Genomic DNA, 16,650 nt, shown 5'->3' on the forward strand with positions numbered 1-16,650 from the left:
CTGTTGTAATATTCATATACTGTCATACAAGAGTCAAAAACCAATGATAAATCATTGGGCAAATCTCCTTCCCAGTAGGTGGCGACACAACATTTCAATACAGTCCCCGTGTATTACCATCGATAAATAATGTAATCTAGCCACGTAAACATTGTAGCCAAGGATCCAGAGGCAATTTAAAACCAAGTGCAGCAGCTTGCCTTTCTGAGTTTTGTCAGTAACATCTACGGATAATTGCAGATTATTTACGGTGTGAAATTATTTGTTTATACATGCAAGATGGTCCAGAAGTGTCTTAACCAGGCAGCCAGGTAGGTGGCTATCGTTAACAGGAATGTATTCATTTAACCAATTCTGTAGCAAAACGTTTCTTAAACGGAAGCAAATAGAACGAAACGGGGAGTGACCTACCTGATATTGTGCAATGGAAACTGTCGTTTTATTGCGAAACGTTTGGCAACTGGCGGAATGAATACACCCCTGGTACTCACTGGATGCGGGACGTTAGCCAACGAACATTAGTTAGCTAGCTAGCTAGCTAGGTAGTTAGTGTTAAACGCCATTATGTACTATTAATAAGCTAGATAATGTGGCTTTGGAGGCGAACGAAGCTAAATAATTTGAAAAGCGAGAGTAGATAACTGGCTAGCTAGCTAATCTTGTTCAAAGACAATGTACTAGTTAGAGCCAGGTATCAACGTCACGTGGGCACTTGTAGCTAGCTACCTACTTTTTTATTTATTTATCTGACTTCAAGCCCGTTTTGACTTGTTTGCAGCATCATCACGTTTTGCTTTGTCGTGTTCTGCAGCAACATCAAGCTAGCTAAACAAAATTCCATTGTTGCAATAACATATTTTTAGTTGTATGTTTTATATCATGTGCCATTCCCCAGGACCAATGATGAGTCATTGCTCCAATAACTTTTTTACTTGACAGGCCTTGACAGGACACAGGAACATCAGACCCAGGTACTGCATGAAGTGCACAGCTACTGCTTTGAAAATCACACCACTAACCCCACAGTGTGCCTATTTGTATTACATGAAGCTAGCTACATGTGTTTTACTTGATGCCAGTCAAATAGACTAAACGTTTCCTCTTGAAAGCAGACTGATATCATGGAGGAAACCAAGGGAGAGCTGGTGAATCTGTGTATGGACTATCCTGAGGGTCTCTCCATATTCAAGATTCACAACCTTTACCTGAAGGCCTACAACAAGCCTCTGGATCTGGGATGCTCAAACAGGCAAGGAGAACTTCTAATATAAGACAGTGAAGGGCAACTGGTCCGAGAGGTGTACTGTACACACCAATAGTCAACTTCTCATGGGTTAAATCAGTGTTACAAGTTGAGCTGGTATGAAAGCCTGTGCACCAGGGATCATCAACTAGATTCAGCAGCAGGACATTTTTTTTATTGAGTAGATGGTCAGGGGGCCAGCACGTAATTACAAATCATTTGTAGACTATGTTGACCGCACAAAGCCCAACAGATATTTTCCTAAAACATAATAATTTCAAACCTTGCTCACGTTTGTATGCAATCACATACAGTTGAAGTCAGAAGTTTACATACACTTAGGTTGGAGTCATTAATTAAAATGTGTTTTTCAACCACTCCACAAATTTCTTGTTAACAAATTATAATTTTGGCAAGTTTGTTAAAACATCTACTTTGTGCATGACACAAGTCATTTTTCCAACAATTGTTTACAGACAGATTATTTCACTTAGAATTCACTGTATCACCATTCCAGTGGGTCAGAAGTTTACATACACTAAGTTGACTGTGCCTTTAAACAGCTTGGAAAATTCCAGAAATGATGTCATGGCTTTAGAAGCTTCTGATAGGCTAATTTTACATCATTTGAGGCAATTGGAGGTCTACCTGTGGATGTATTTCAAGGCCTACCGTCAAACTCTGTGCTTCTTTGCTTGACATCATGGGAAAATCAAAAGAAATCAGCCAAGACCTCAGAAAAACAATTGTAGACCTCCACAAGTCTGGTTCATCCTTGGGAGCAATTTCCAAATGCCTGAAGGTACCACGTTCATCTGTACAAACAATAGTACGCAAGTATAAACACCATGGGACCATGCAGCCTTCATACCGCTTAGGAGGGAGACACGCTCTGTCTCCTTGATATGGACGTACTTTGGTGTGAAAAGTGCAAATCAATCCCAGAACAACAGCAAAGGACCTTGTGAAGATGCTGGAGGAAACAGGTACAAAAGTATCTATATCCACAGTAAAACGAGTCCTATATCAATGTAACCTGAAAGGCAGGGTAGCCTCGTGGTTAGAGTGTTGGACGAGTAACCGGAAGGTTGCAAGTTCAAACCCCCGAGCTGACAAGGTACAAATCTGTCGTTCTGCCCCTGAACAGGCAGTTAACCCACTGTTCCTAGGCCGTCCTTGAAAATAAGAATTTGTTCTTAACTGACTTGCCTAGTAAAATAAAGGTAAAAAAAAAAAAGGAAGAAGCCACTTCTCCAAAACCACCATAAAAAAGCCAGACTACGGTTTTGCAGCACATGAGGACAAAGATCATACTTTTTGGAGAAATGTCCTCTGGTCTGATGAAACAAAAATACAACTGTTTGGCCATAATGAACATTGTTGTGTTTGGAGGAAAAAGGGGGAGGCTTGCAAGCCGAAGAACACCATCCCAACCGTGAAGAACACCATCCCAACCGTGAAGCACACCATCCCAACCGTGAAGCACGGGGGTGGCAGCATCGTGTTGTTGGGGTGCTTTGCTGCAGGAGGGACTTGTGCACTTCACAAAACAGATGGCATCATGAGGAGGACAATTATGTGGATATATTAAAGCAACATTTCAAGACATCAGTCAGGAAGTTAAAGCTTGGCCGCAAATGGGTATTCCAAATGGACAATGACCCCAAGCATACTTCCAAAGTTGTGGCAAAATGGCTTAAGGACAACAAAATCAAGGTATTGGAGTGGCCATCCAAGCCCTGACCTCAATCCTATAGAAGATTTGTAGGCAGAACTGAAAAAGCGTGTGAGAGCATGGAGGCCTACAAACCTGACTCAGTTACACCAGCTCTGTCAAGAGGAATGGGCCAAAATTCACCCAAGCTTTTGTAAGGCTTCCCAAAACGTTTGACTAAAGTTAAACAATTTTAAAGGCAATGCTAGCAAATACTAATTGAGTTTGTAAACTTCTGACCCACTGGGAATGTGATGAAAGAAATAAAAGCTGAAATAAATCATTCTTTCTACTATTATTCTGACATTTCATATTCTTAAAATAACGTGGGGATCCTAATTGACCTAAGACAGGGAATTTGTCTAGGATTAAATAGAATTTAAATGTATTACTAGAGTTTAAATGTATTTAGCTAAGTGTATGTATTACATTTATTTGGCCTAGGTGTATGTAAACTTCTGACTTCAACTGTATCTCTATTATGTTTGGGAATACTTTGCAACATATTTCCAAAAGTAAAATATCTTGAAGCTGATTTGCTAGTGTTTTTACTGTCTTTTATGTCCTCCCCTTCAGAAAAATCGCCCGCGGGCCAAATTTGACCTGCAGGCTGCAAGTTGGGGAACCTCCAAGTCCTAGTACAGGGTTTCCCAAACTTGGGAACCGAAGGGGTGCACATTTTGTTTTTTGCCCTAGCACTACACAGCCGATTCAAATAATCAACTAATCATCCAGCTTTGATCATTTGAATCCGCTGTGTAGTGTTAGGGCAAGAAACAAAATGTGCACCCCTTGGGCTCCAGAGGCCCGAGATTGGAAAAGCTGGCCTCGTGCCCAGCTATCCTAGCAGTTGACATTGCAGATGACAGTGTACTGATGTATAGTGTACAGATAATTAATGATAGCTCATTAACACTTTTTTTCTATCTGTATTTGTTGTCTCGTTATATGTTCTTGTTTATGTTTTGATTCCTTTTTTGTATATAGAGCTGCAACCAGAATTTCCCCACAGGGAAAATAAAATCATTATCTTATCCCTACTCTACATTGTTACTATGGTAAATGTTTTCTCACACAGTAGGTATCGGTGAAGTACAAACATTCTAATCCTATCTTATTTTATTTTAGGTTGTTGGCACTAGAGACACTGCTGAAGACCATACCTGACCAGCTCCGCTTCTCCTCTACTGGAGGACTGACTGTATGGCCTATCACGTCTCGTCTACACACATCCACCTCATCATCTTCCTCATCATTAGCATCATCGTCAGCAGCAGCTATAGAACGTCCCACTGCACCTGGAAGCTCAGCACAGGATATCAGCAAAGGTCAGAAGTTCAGGAACCCACTGATCTGTATATGAGTGGATAAGTGAAAACATGGATTTCGCCGTCTTACTTACACCAATCCAACCCTCAGATTTGTAGTCAGACGTATTTTCAAAACAAGGAGACCTTTGATCTTGCCTAACGTGTTGATTTGTCTTCCTCTCCAGCTGTGTGCCTGAACAGGCTCAGAAGAGAGGTGCTGCTCATGCTCGGCACCTTCCCTGGTGGTGTGGAGGTGCCTAAGCTGTGTGCCTGCTACAAGCAGATGTACAGCAGGCAGCTGACCCTCAGAGAATATGGGCTGGCAGGCCTCCAAGAGCTGTTTGCTGCCCTGGGGGACCAGGTGTGTGTGGAGAGACAGGACAAGATGAACTTGGTTCGGCTGAGCAGTCCTGGTGACCAGATGGAATACACACAGCCACAGCAGGGGCATGTACGGGAGAGGAGGAGAGAGGAAGAAGAAAAAGAAGAGAAGGATGTAAACGAAAGCCTGTCAGGAGCTCTGCTCAGGAAGACAGGTGAGGCTTTCTGTTGTTATATTTAGTGTTGAATTGACTATAGGGCTGGGCGAATGTCTGCCTGTTTCGCAAAAATCCTTTAATTAAATTTTTTTTATGAACGTTTATGTCTGCTTTTTCTCATGTTGTCGTTTTGGTCTCGTCTTCTTCGCTCCTTCTGTCCTGTGTGCACATTCCCATTTACAAGTGCATACAGTACCAGTCAAAAGTTTGGACAGACCTATTCATTACAGGATTTTTCTTTATTTTTTACTATTCTCTACATTATAGAATAATAGTGAAGACCTCAAACTATGAAATAACACACATGGAATCATGTAGTAACCAAAAATGTGTTAAAATATATTTATTTATTTAATATTTCAGAATCTTCTAAGTAGCCACCCTTTGCCTTGATGACAGCTTTGCGCACTTTTGGCATTCTCTCAACCAGCTTAATGAGGTAGTCACCTGGAATGTATTTCAATTAACAGGTTAACAGGTTTTTGTTAAGTTCATTTGTGGAATTTCTTTCATTTTTAATACGTTTGAGCCATTCAGTTGTGTTGTGACATGGTAGGGGTGGTATACAGAAGATAGCTCTATTTGGTAAAAGACAAAGTCCATATTATGGCAAAAACAGCTCAAGCAAAGAGAAATGACAGTCCATCATTACTTTAAGACATTAAGGTCAGTCAATCCGGAAAATGCCAAGAACATTTTTTGAAGTGCATTCGTAAAAACCATCAAGCTCTATGATGGAACTGGCTCTCATGAGGACCGCCACAGGAAAGGAAGACCCCTGAGTTACCTCTGCTGTAGAGGATAAGTTCATTAGGCTTACCAGCTTCAGAAATTGCAGCCCAAATAAATGCTTCACCAAGTTCAAGTAACAGACACATCTCAACATCAACTGTTCACAGGAGAGTGTGTGAATCAGACATTCATGGTCGAATTGCTGCAGAGAAACCACTACTAAAGGACATCAATAAGAAAAATACACTTGCTTGGGTCAAGAAACACGAGCAATGGACATTAAGCTGGTGGAAATCTGTCCTTTGGTATGATGAGCAAATTGAAATTTCTGGTTCCAACCGCCGTGTCTTTGTGAGACGCGGAGTAGGTGAACGGATGATCTCCGCATGTGTGTTTCCCACTGTGAAGCATGGAGGAGGAGGTGTTGGGGTGCTTTGCTGGTGACACTGTCTGTGATTTATTTAGAATTCAAGGCACACTTAACCAGCATGGCTACCACAGCATTGTGCAGCGATACACCATCCCATCTGGTTTGGGGTTTGTGGTACTATCATTTGTTTTTCAACAGGACAATGACCCAAAACACACCCCCAGCTGTGTAAGGGCAATTTAACCAAGAAGGAGAGTGATGGAGTGCTGCATCAGATGACCTGGGCTCCACAATCACCCAACCTCAACCCGATTGAGATGGTTTGGGATGAGTTGGACTGCAGAGTAAAGGAACAGCAGCCAACAAGTGCTCAGCATATGTGGAAACTCCTTCAAGACTGTTGGAAAAGCATTCCAGGTGACTACCTCATGAAGCTGGTTGAGAGATTCCAAAGCTGTCATCAAGGCAAAGGGTGGCTACTTTAAAGAATATAAAATATATTTGGATTTGCTTAACAGATTTGTGGTTACTTCCTGATTCCATATGTGTCATTTAATAGTTTTGATGTCTTCACTATTATTCTACAATGTAGAAAATAGTTCAAATAAAAATGCATCAGCTTCTCATTGCGCACAGAGCAGACACTAAAAAGGGAGTATCAATGAACATTGATTCTAGAAGATGAATTCTCAGTTTGTCATTGCGGTACTAGGTCCCAGTAGCAGCATTTTAGCCAAATACTGTTATACTATCTGTGTAGTCTGTTTTGTAAATGTGCAATAAGCATAAGACACAATTATATAAGGAATTGGCAACTTTGTTCTCTCTCATTCCTAGAAATAAGGTAGGCCACTTGATTTCAACATCTGAACATTGTGGACAGGCTAGCATGCTGTTCAAACAGTTGGAGATGGACAGAAGTGTTAAGTTCCATGTTTTAAGTATCCCTATATTTGTTATTACGGTGCTATCACTCTGTTATTAGTGCCCCTGCGCAGGAGTCTCGTTGTTGATGAACCTGAGTGGAATGGTAACCGTGTATTGCTCTAATACGGTTGAGTAAGTGTTAATCTGGAACCTTGTTGTTGTGTCATTATGAGTTAACAAGAAGAGTGTGTTCATAACAATTCAACTGATCTACCTTGTTAGCTAACAAAGAGATCAAAGTTGGCTAGATTTGAAACAGCCTAAAGATTAGCTGGCTACTCAATAGCATGTGGGTTTGTGCTTGAGATATTTATAAGACTTGTGTTTAATTTTCTATAATGCCTGCTACAATAAGTTAGTCATTATTAGTGAATGTGCATTATTAGTGAATGTGCATTATGCATGGTTCTGGTTAAATGTGTAACAAAAAGGGCATTCCATAGGCAAACTTGAAAGCCAGATCAGTGATTATGGCAAAAAAACTATTTTGGGCTTATACTGTATTTAGCCTAAGTATAATTTCACAAGCCCTGAATTCGTTAGATTATTGATGACTGTTTGAAATGCAGTGTATTTGACATTTAATTGTACAACCAAGCTTCTTTAGAGAACATATTTAAAAAAAAAAGTATATATATATCGCTCTCATAGATGGCCATAATGCTCTTGAGCAATGTTCCCTCTAAGCTGTGCACCCTGCTCCCCCTGGACTGCCTCACAGAAAGAATATCAGCCTGTGCAGGAAAGTATGAGGTTGAACTTAACTCAAAATTCTAGAGTTTTCCCCCTTAGTAAACACTATCAACGTTTCCCTCTACTGTAGGAATTGTGATTGAATCAATGCAATATTAGCCACTTTCAATGCAAGATACTGAAACTAAACAAACTATGCAAGACTTAGTATGTAAAACTAACTGTGCAAGCGATTTTATTGTAGGCAGAAGGCATAGGAGTAGGATCCTGTTGCATTGACCGGCACGACTCAGGCCCGTACTCTGCACAGACTGGTGCGCCATATCCAATCAGAGCTGCATTAGGCCTATATGCAAATAGACCATTGCCATAATGGATCTGTGCCATTCACTTTCAACTGGACTGTGGTTTCAGCATGAGCGGTCGTGAGTAGATGCGTTTGTGTTTGAGATCAAAGCGAGAGCTGCATGTAGCCGTGTGCACATTTGTTCTTATCCGTTGCTAGATAGTGAGTTATTAGCCCAGTTATAGATACTTTGTAATCAGCAATGGGTGAAGGATTGCTTCTTACAAGAGCACAAAACGTTTACATTTCTATCTTTGAAAAGCGAGTCGGTAAAATGCAATATTTTTTTGTCTTAAAGGGGCAGTGTTGTATTTTTTGGCAGGCTTGAATACGCTAAGTAACCAATAGGCCGAGGGTAGCATCATTTGTCTGATTCTCTGTAATAATAAATAGTATGGGAATAATAATACATTTTATATTACTCCCTACACTTCCTACATAGCTAAGTTCCTGCCGATCATCAACACAGGTCGTCACGCTCTGCGGTCGCACCCAAGCGGCTCATAATTTGACCTTTATTTAACTAGGCAAGTCAGTTAAGAACAAATTCTTATTTACAATGATGGCCCGGACGGCGCTGGACCAATTGTGGCCGGATGTGATGCAGCCTGGATTTGAACCAGGTGTCTTAGACCACTGGCCACTCGGGAGCCCAATTAAACAGTATAGTATGTAATGAATATACATTTCCTCCACTTATTTTTCCCTTTTGAGACAATTCTCAACCTAATAGGAAATTACTTTATGAGCATTGTCATCAAATGAGCATTAACATGAGAGGAATTGAGGGAAAATGGAAGACTTTCTTACACTTAGTACAATTGTAAATGACCTCCGTTGTCATTGAGTTTAAAACCTTCACATAGTGAACTTAATTCTCAGAAGGGGGAAAGGAACATATGAATTTAAACATCAGTACATACTTTATCACCACACACAAGGTGATCGCTTGTTGAGACTGTCGATATTGCTACAGGGTCACCATGACGGTAGGCCCTTAAACTCTACCTTGGGAGCACCATTTACAAAACCACCACTGTGAGCATGGCCTATGGACATGCTGCACCATTAACTCAATGTTTTACCTTGGTGTTATGGATTATCATCATCTTAATCAGGCATAGGAAATAAATAAGGTAAATAGGGTTCTGAGGGGTCTCCTTCAGGGGTTAGTAATGTCATGACAAGAATAGTCTCAACGGCTTTGCTGCACAATTTCTTACAAGTTACAATAAGCATTATAAATCAACCGATGAAATATTGTAGCTCCCATAACACCAAATAATGACTGAACCCATCCAAACAGATTTCAATCGTTGTCTGGTTGGTGTTCGTTTGCGAGATCATCGCTAAGCTTTTTCTGATGTTCCACTACGATAGTCAAGTTACCCTTACCCCGGGTTATGAATGAACAGCGATGGTCCCCTGTCATTTGGCACACATTTATGCAAACATTCTGTCTCAAAAACATGCCCTGTATGTACTTCGCCTCCGGCTACAAATACATTTGCGCTTAAATCATTCTATCTAACCCGTAACACGTTAGTCACGACTGCTAGTCCACTTATAAACGTACTGAAACATCAGAAAGCCATATGCATTGATGCACTTTAATATTTGAATTCTGATAACATGCTAAAACAAAACCTCTACCATAAATGTTTTACAACCAAATTTATAATTACAGTCTTCAGTGCTCCACATTGTCTATCACGCAAATTCAAGACCCTCAACTTAGCACACACCAAAACAGTTAGAATCTACATTTGCAAACAGGGGACTATATATATATATATTTTTACTGACATTTAATCCTAGTTAAAATTGCCTGTCTTAGGTCAGTTAAGATCACCACTTTATTTTAAGAATGTGAAATGTCAGAATAATAGTTGAGAGAATGATTTATTTCAGCTTTTACTTCTTTCATCTCATTCCCAGTCGGTCAGAAGTTTGCATACACTCAATTAGTATTTGGTAGCATTGCCTTTAAATTGTTTAACTTGGGTCAAATGTTAAGGGTAGCCTTCCACAAGCTTCCCACAATAAGGTGGGTGAATTTTGGCCCATTCCTCCCGACAGAGCTGGTGTAACGGAGTCAGGTTTGTAGGCCTTCTTGCTCTCACATGCTTTTTCAGTTCTGCCCACAAATTCTCTATAGGATTGAGGTCAGGGCTTTGGGATGGCCACTCCAATACCTTGACTTTGTTATCCTTAAGCCATTTTGCCACAACTTTGGAAGTATGTTTGGGGTCATTGCCATTTGGAAGACCCATTTGCGACCAAGCTTTAACTTCCTGACTGATTTCTTGAGATGATGCTTCAATATAGCCACATCATTTTCCTCCTCATAATGCCATCTATTTTGTGAAGTGCACCAGTCCCTCCTACAGCAAAGCACCTCCACAACATGATGCTGCCACCCATGTGCTTCACGGTTGGAATGATGTTCTTCGGCTTGCAAGGCTCCCCCTTTTTCCTCCAAACATAACAATGGTCATTATGGCCAAACAGTTCTATTTTTGTTTCATCAGACCAGAGGACATTTCTCCAAAAAGTATGATCTTTGTCCCCATGTGCAGTTGCAAACCGTAGTCTGGCTTTTTTATGGCTGTTTTGGAGCAGTGGCTTCAACTTAGTGTATGTAAACTTCTGACCCACTGGAATTGTGATACAGTGAATTCTAAGTGAAATAGTCTGTCTGTAAACAATTGTTGGAAAAATGACTTACCGACTTGCCCAAACTATAGTTTGTGAACAAGAAATTTGTGGAGTGGTTGAAAAACAAGTTTTAATTACTCCATCGTAAGTGTATGTAAACTTCAGACCTCAACTGTTTGGTTTGTACTACTTTATTACCAATATTAACCTTTCTCATTACAGCCCCCGTTTCTCCCTGTCTTAAACTGTCATGAGTGGCATGTTAATGACAACAGATCGGTATCTCAATGTATTCTTAGTCTAAATTACTATAAATTCTGCAGTGTGCAGACCTCCACAATCAACCTGATCCCCACAAATGAACAATTACGGGCACTAGGGCTGGGCGATATGGCGATATATATCGTTTGACGATAGAACAACGTCTTGTTTCGTATTTTGCTCTATCGTTTATTTACTTGTTTCGCAAATCACACTCTTTACGGCAATGTTTTTTTGTCAATTGGACGTGCTTTGTGCGGAAAGAAATTTGCAACACAAACAAACATGGAGGAGAGTAAATGTGACACAGAGCTCGGAGACACAGAGCTCATACCTAGAAGAGGGGCTACTTCGGTAGCATAGACGTGGTTTGGGTATGAAAAGTCTGACATGGACCAGAAAACCGTCCTCTGCAAAATATGCTGCAGACCGGTCCCAACAACAGGCTCAAACACCACTAACCTCTTTCACCACCTATGCAAGAATCATGTGAAACAGTATGGAGAGAGTCTATGGATGAGACCCAAAAAAGTACAGTCGAGTGCTCAAAACAAACCCCCGGCTCGGACGTTGCAAGAGGCTTTTGCCCGCGGTACACCATATGGCAAAGATGGAGGGCGATAACAGCTGCCATTACAACTTACATCTGCAAAGACATGGCTCCAATTTACACGGTCGAGAAACAGGGGTTTCGTGAGTTGGTGCTAACACTTGACCCAAGGTACCAATTGCAAATTGTTATGTGACATGTATAAATGCCAAAATAACATGCAAAACAGGCAAGCCCACCTCCCCCCATGTTATTTTGTTACATGCTTAACTGAAAAATTGTACAAATGTTCTAAATAAAAGGAGAAATAATCAATATGAGTAAGTACCTTTTTAATTTGTTGAATATATTTAAACATTTAGTAAGAAACAGGTCTTTACATGTGGTAATTTTATATAAATGTGCTATATCGTGATATGTATCATTATTGGGATATGAAATTACCTACATCGGGATATGAGATTATGGCCATATCGCCCAGCCCTGACAGGCATGGTTGACCCCCCCCCATTCCCTCTCGGCACTGTCTTCATGTTCTTCTTCAGATAGTATTTCAGTTCGTCCTTCCAATGGCACACGTTCAAAGTGGATGGCCCTTGATAATGTCTCTCACCGCCATTGTCCATTATGTCTTGTCCATTTTCCTACCGGTACACCAGCAACATGAGAGAAGTTTGATCAGAATCTCTCTCCATGCTCACTCCACATGGACTCATGTCGCACTCCTTAGAGAAAAGGCATGAGAGAAAAGGCAGTTGAGAGTTTCAACTGGATGCTGTGTAAAGGCTGCTGGCTCGGACTTAGGTCTCAAGGTAGAAGGGGTGCAGGACCAAACTTAACGCCTTTGTCGCCGTGCTTCAGTCGGTTAGGGGGGATTGACGTTCACACTGTTGGTCAAATGATCCCTTCCATGGATCTAGACACCATCTGTGGTCACCTTTGCCATAACCTCCGAGAGAGGATAGACCAGAACAACAGTTTAGGGCATTTCCGATTCAGGAAATCCAGACTAATTATTTACTGTATGTCAAATTAGAATGAAGTAAAACCACAAATTCCTATCTCCATCCATGGCTAATTTAAGAAAGGGACAATTTTAATTTACATTTTTTCTATCAATGACGTATGCTCCTAATGGGATTTGATAGGAGTGACGCCAAATCCAAGCTGGCTTCCCTTGACACTTTTTTTTTTTTTGTTGGTGCACCAGCTGCTACTGGAGGAGGCTGAATGATAGAACAGCTATTTCCATGTTATGGGATGCATTTTCTCCATTGTTTTTTTATGGTAGGCCACTCTGGTAGGTCTACATTATCATCATCCACAGTAGCCTACTTGACCACTGTCTGAAACTGTAACTTAAAGCTGGTACAGCCTCAGTGTGCACAGGAAACGCATGCTGGAAGTTGCACAGAATTTTCACAATGTTCAAGTTTGCTCTCAGCAGACCTGCAATTTGCTCAGTGCTGTTGAATCTTTTTAACCGTATGAACCTTACACATTTATAGTGGGAGCTGCTTGGTTTCTACAAGCATGGTCACATGACTTCCCTGGTAACAGCTCAGATGTAGTCATGCTGTAGCAGACCAGGAAACCGAAACTCAAGGCCTTGGATCAATCCCCCCCTCCCACTCTCTCTCTTCACTCACATCATCCCTCACTCCTGTATTTCTGTTCTGTTTTCCTCTTATTGCTTAGTCACCGTCTCTAATCCCAATCCAACATCTAGCCAATATACATCATTAATGTTATTACTACACAGATAAGATACTGGTGCAACGTGTTTTACTGTATTGTCTCCTGTTGCTACAGTTTAACATCTGCCTAGGGACTGAATATTAATCGGCTTGATAGCAAATCTGGTGCAACACTCAAGTTATGTATGCCAACATGGTGGTCCCTGACAATTTAAAAAGACACTGAAAAAGAGGCAAAACAAGGTATTGAAAATAACATTTGGAACTAGTCCAGATGATTTTACCACCCACAGAGGGTTGCTACACTACAGTCTGGTGGCTGGTTTCTGTCTCCTTCCTGGAATAGGAGAGTCAGACACTAATGACTCTGTTCTCAGCTGATCACTGTTTACTTTCTGTTTCCTTTCTCCTGTGAGCTGCTATGATTGGTGGATTGTCAGATGGGGCAAGTGAGGTTTAAAGGATGAGAGAAAGGTGCAGGGAACCATTTTGATTCAAGCACAACAAAGTTCAGACTGAAGTATATTATATCTACCTATCGACAATCAAAACAACCATTTGGTAAGGTGACATTTTCCTTTATAGGTTTGACTTGTCAATGAGGATAGTTGTTGTTAAAGGGATACTTCCCCAGAGTCAGATTAACTTTTGTCTGTGTGTCCAGTATGAAGGGAGTTAGAGGTAGTTTTGTGATCCAATGCTAACTTGTACGGTTTAATTTAATATTCTGTGATCTGAGTATTTTAACAAAAATATCAGAGACAAAAATGTTTAGCTTTAAGGTTACCATGGTAACCGGGCCACTCAGTCATCACATATGCCTGTGAGAATGTCACTAGTATAGGCTAGCAGTGGGAGCAAACTCAAACATTGAAAAGCAAACTAGCTTTTGAACAAAACCATTTTAATAGCCAAGAAACACGAGGACAAAGTCTCACTTTATTAGACTTTCGAGTAAATTAGACCAACTTTTATGCCTCTGCCCATTGTTTCTAAAAACAAATCTTTCAGCACCAGTAGTGCTGATACCCCCAGACAGGCAGTGTTGCTGTGCGAGGTGGGATAGCTATAATGTTAGGATTCAGATTTCTTTGTGCATTTGCAAATATGAAAATAGATACTGCAGCATTTATTTAGTTATAGATCACAACTCGCACTTGTGCCCATACTTAACTATTTTTATTAAATGCTTACACTATAGAGCCCGGCATGTTACCACACGCCAACCTGACAGGTGAATTAGACATTCTTACCCGCCAATGGGGGCGGCAGCGTAGCCTAGTGGTTAGAGCGTTGGACTAGTAACCGGAAGGTTGCAAGTTCAAACCCCCGAGCTGACAAGGTACAAATCTGTCGTTCTGCCCCTGAACAGGCAGTTAACCCACTGTTCCCAGGCCGTCATTGAAAATAAGAATATGTTCTTAACTGACTTGCCTGGTTAAATAAAGGTAAAAAAAAAAAAAAAAAAAAAAAAAAAAGCCAAATCTACCCATGTTTGGCAGGTGGCGGGTGTTAAGTTTAGGCCCTGTATATACATAGACTTCTAGTTATTACGAAAACGCTAGCTAGCAGCTTCCTTTAAACTGCTCACTGAGACAAACAAATGGTATGAGTTTATCTACTACCACAATGTTAGATGAAGTGCCAAAATGCCGATGTTTCCCTACCTCTCTATGCTTATCACGTTTGTAAATGTTTTACAAGTTAAATGTTTTAGCTGATTATTAATAACTAGGAGTAAGTTTAAAGCTGGACTGCTTTTTGTCTAACTAGTTGACGTACCTATTGAATGGGATATTCTGGGTTCTTGTTTGGACCTTTAAACTCAGGTACTGTGTGTGTAGATAAGTTTGAAAATGTCTTTGAGTCATGAGATTGCTTCACTCTTTTACCCATGTTATTACCTGCTATTACACTGCAGACTCCACCCAGACTGACTCATACAAGCATTACCTCAAATGTTCCTTGTGTTTGCATCGAAAATGACCTAACTTCCTTTATCGTGTGTGTGTGTGTGTGTGTGTGTGTGTGTGTGTTAGCGATGTCGGAGACTGAGAAGGCCCAGAGGAACATCCTGTCCCTGGTGGAGCAGCACCCAGAGGGGATCCCCCTGAAGAAGCTGACGGTGGCCTACAGCCAGAAGTACCACTGCAACCTCACCCTGTCCTCCCTGGGCTTCAGCTCCACATCTAGCCTGGTGGCCTCTCTGGAAGGGGAGCTCTATGTGGACAAGGACCTGGTCTTCCACAGGAGCCATAGAGGAGTCGCCGTAGCTCCAGCACAGGCAGGGGGAGACAAGGTTGACATATCCTGCAGGCCTCGGTCTGGGAAGGATCCACCATCGAGGACCCTCTCCCCCAGTGCTGTACCACTGAAAACCCATCCTCAGTTTACTACCCCGATCAGCTTTGGTTCTGGGTCTGATCCCCTACAACCGGCCCCAGGCTCTCGCTATGGGCCTCCCCCAAGCTCTGGATCCTCCCTTGGGGCTACCTGTCCTTCTATTCCCCCCTCTGCTGTCCCCCGCTCCTCCCCTCTCCTTTCTTTCTCCAGCACAGTGAAAGAGAATGAAGAGGTGACTCGGGAAGAGCTACTAGACAGAGTTAAAGAAGTATGTTCTTTTAAAAATCTGTTTTATTATAGAATCTTTCTAGGCCGTTGCTGGAAAGGGAATATTCTTATTAGAATTGCCTGGTATAAATAAGGGTTTAAAATATACTGTTCTTAAATCTGTCTTTTGGTTCCTATGAATGTTGCTTTTTGTATTATAAAGTGGTTGGTGTATTGTTTTGAGTGCACGTTTAAATAAAGCTTGATTGGATGTGCTGTAGGTGATAAAGGTGTACCCCCCTGCCGCCACAACTATCGCCCAACTACAGAACGGCTACTTGCTGCGCTTTGGGAAGCAACTTCCTCTCCAGCAGTACAAGTCTCTGTATGACAACCATGAGAAACAACCTGCAGCAGCCTGCGCACTTGTAGTCCCGGGAAAGACGGGAGCAGAGAAACCAGCAGGTAGAGAGACCATCATAACTCATAATGTTAAGAAGTTGTAACTGAACAGCTGCCACGATGGCTGGTTTAACATTAACTGTATGTGTTGAAATGACCTGTTAACTCTTGTTTGACCCATGAACTCTCACTCACTCACCCACTCTCAAACACACACAGCCACTTCAAAGAAGACAGAGCGTGAGGGACAATCTGCTCCTTCCACACCCCTGAACAACGGATACGTGCAGGACCAGGGGCGCTTTAAAACAAGGTCCCCCCTGCTACAAACAACATCACCAGTTCCATCCTCGTCCCCGTTACTCTCCCAGCCCCCCATCACTCCCCAAATCCCCCAGCCTGGTACCTCCGCATCGGACTCCGACTTCCCAGCACTGAAAGCGGAGGTGAGGCTGACCAAAGCCCAAGAGCGGAGGCAGCTAGCTGTGGGACAGAGGGAAGGAAACTCCCCTGTCTTCAGAGAGGCCTACAATGCCCAGCTCAGGGAAGTGCATGGGGCTAACGTGCGAGCTGTGGAGGCACAGGCTGAAGAGGAGGAGGAAGAGGATGGGATGAGGAGGAAGAGGAAGAAGGCTCTGGATCCTGAGGCGGTGAATAG

The 16,650-nt window shown here is 41.8% G+C and overlaps 1 protein-coding gene across 5 annotated transcripts in view; it reads left to right on the top strand.

Annotated features, from left to right (window-relative positions):
• Positions 1-110: 110 nt before the first annotated feature.
• The window catches only part of wu:fj29h11 (uncharacterized), a 55,663-nt gene continuing 39,123 nt past the window's right edge, over positions 111-16,650 (top strand). For 2 of the 5 annotated variants that reach the window (XM_035734416.2, XM_035734418.2), the window contains exons 1-8: positions 111-311; positions 940-971; positions 1,113-1,249; positions 4,086-4,285; positions 4,453-4,803; positions 15,080-15,651; positions 15,872-16,055; positions 16,212-16,650. The exon at positions 16,212-16,650 is cut by the window's right edge and continues 61 nt beyond it. In XM_035734416.2, coding sequence (XP_035590309.1) covers positions 1,122-1,249; positions 4,086-4,285; positions 4,453-4,803; positions 15,080-15,651; positions 15,872-16,055; positions 16,212-16,650 — 1,874 coding nt within the window. In that variant the 5' untranslated portion in view covers positions 111-311; positions 940-971; positions 1,113-1,121. Of the gene's footprint in view, positions 312-939; positions 972-1,109; positions 1,250-4,085; positions 4,286-4,452; positions 4,804-13,465; positions 13,602-15,079; positions 15,652-15,871; positions 16,056-16,211 lie in introns of those variants that run through there. The other 3 variants (XM_035734419.2, XM_035734417.2, XM_035734420.1) reach the window with 3 other exon arrangements.

The sequence above is a fragment of the Oncorhynchus keta genome, chromosome 24 (genome assembly GCF_023373465.1).
Source record: "Oncorhynchus keta strain PuntledgeMale-10-30-2019 chromosome 24, Oket_V2, whole genome shotgun sequence".
Lineage (NCBI taxonomy): Eukaryota > Metazoa > Chordata > Actinopteri > Salmoniformes > Salmonidae > Oncorhynchus > Oncorhynchus keta.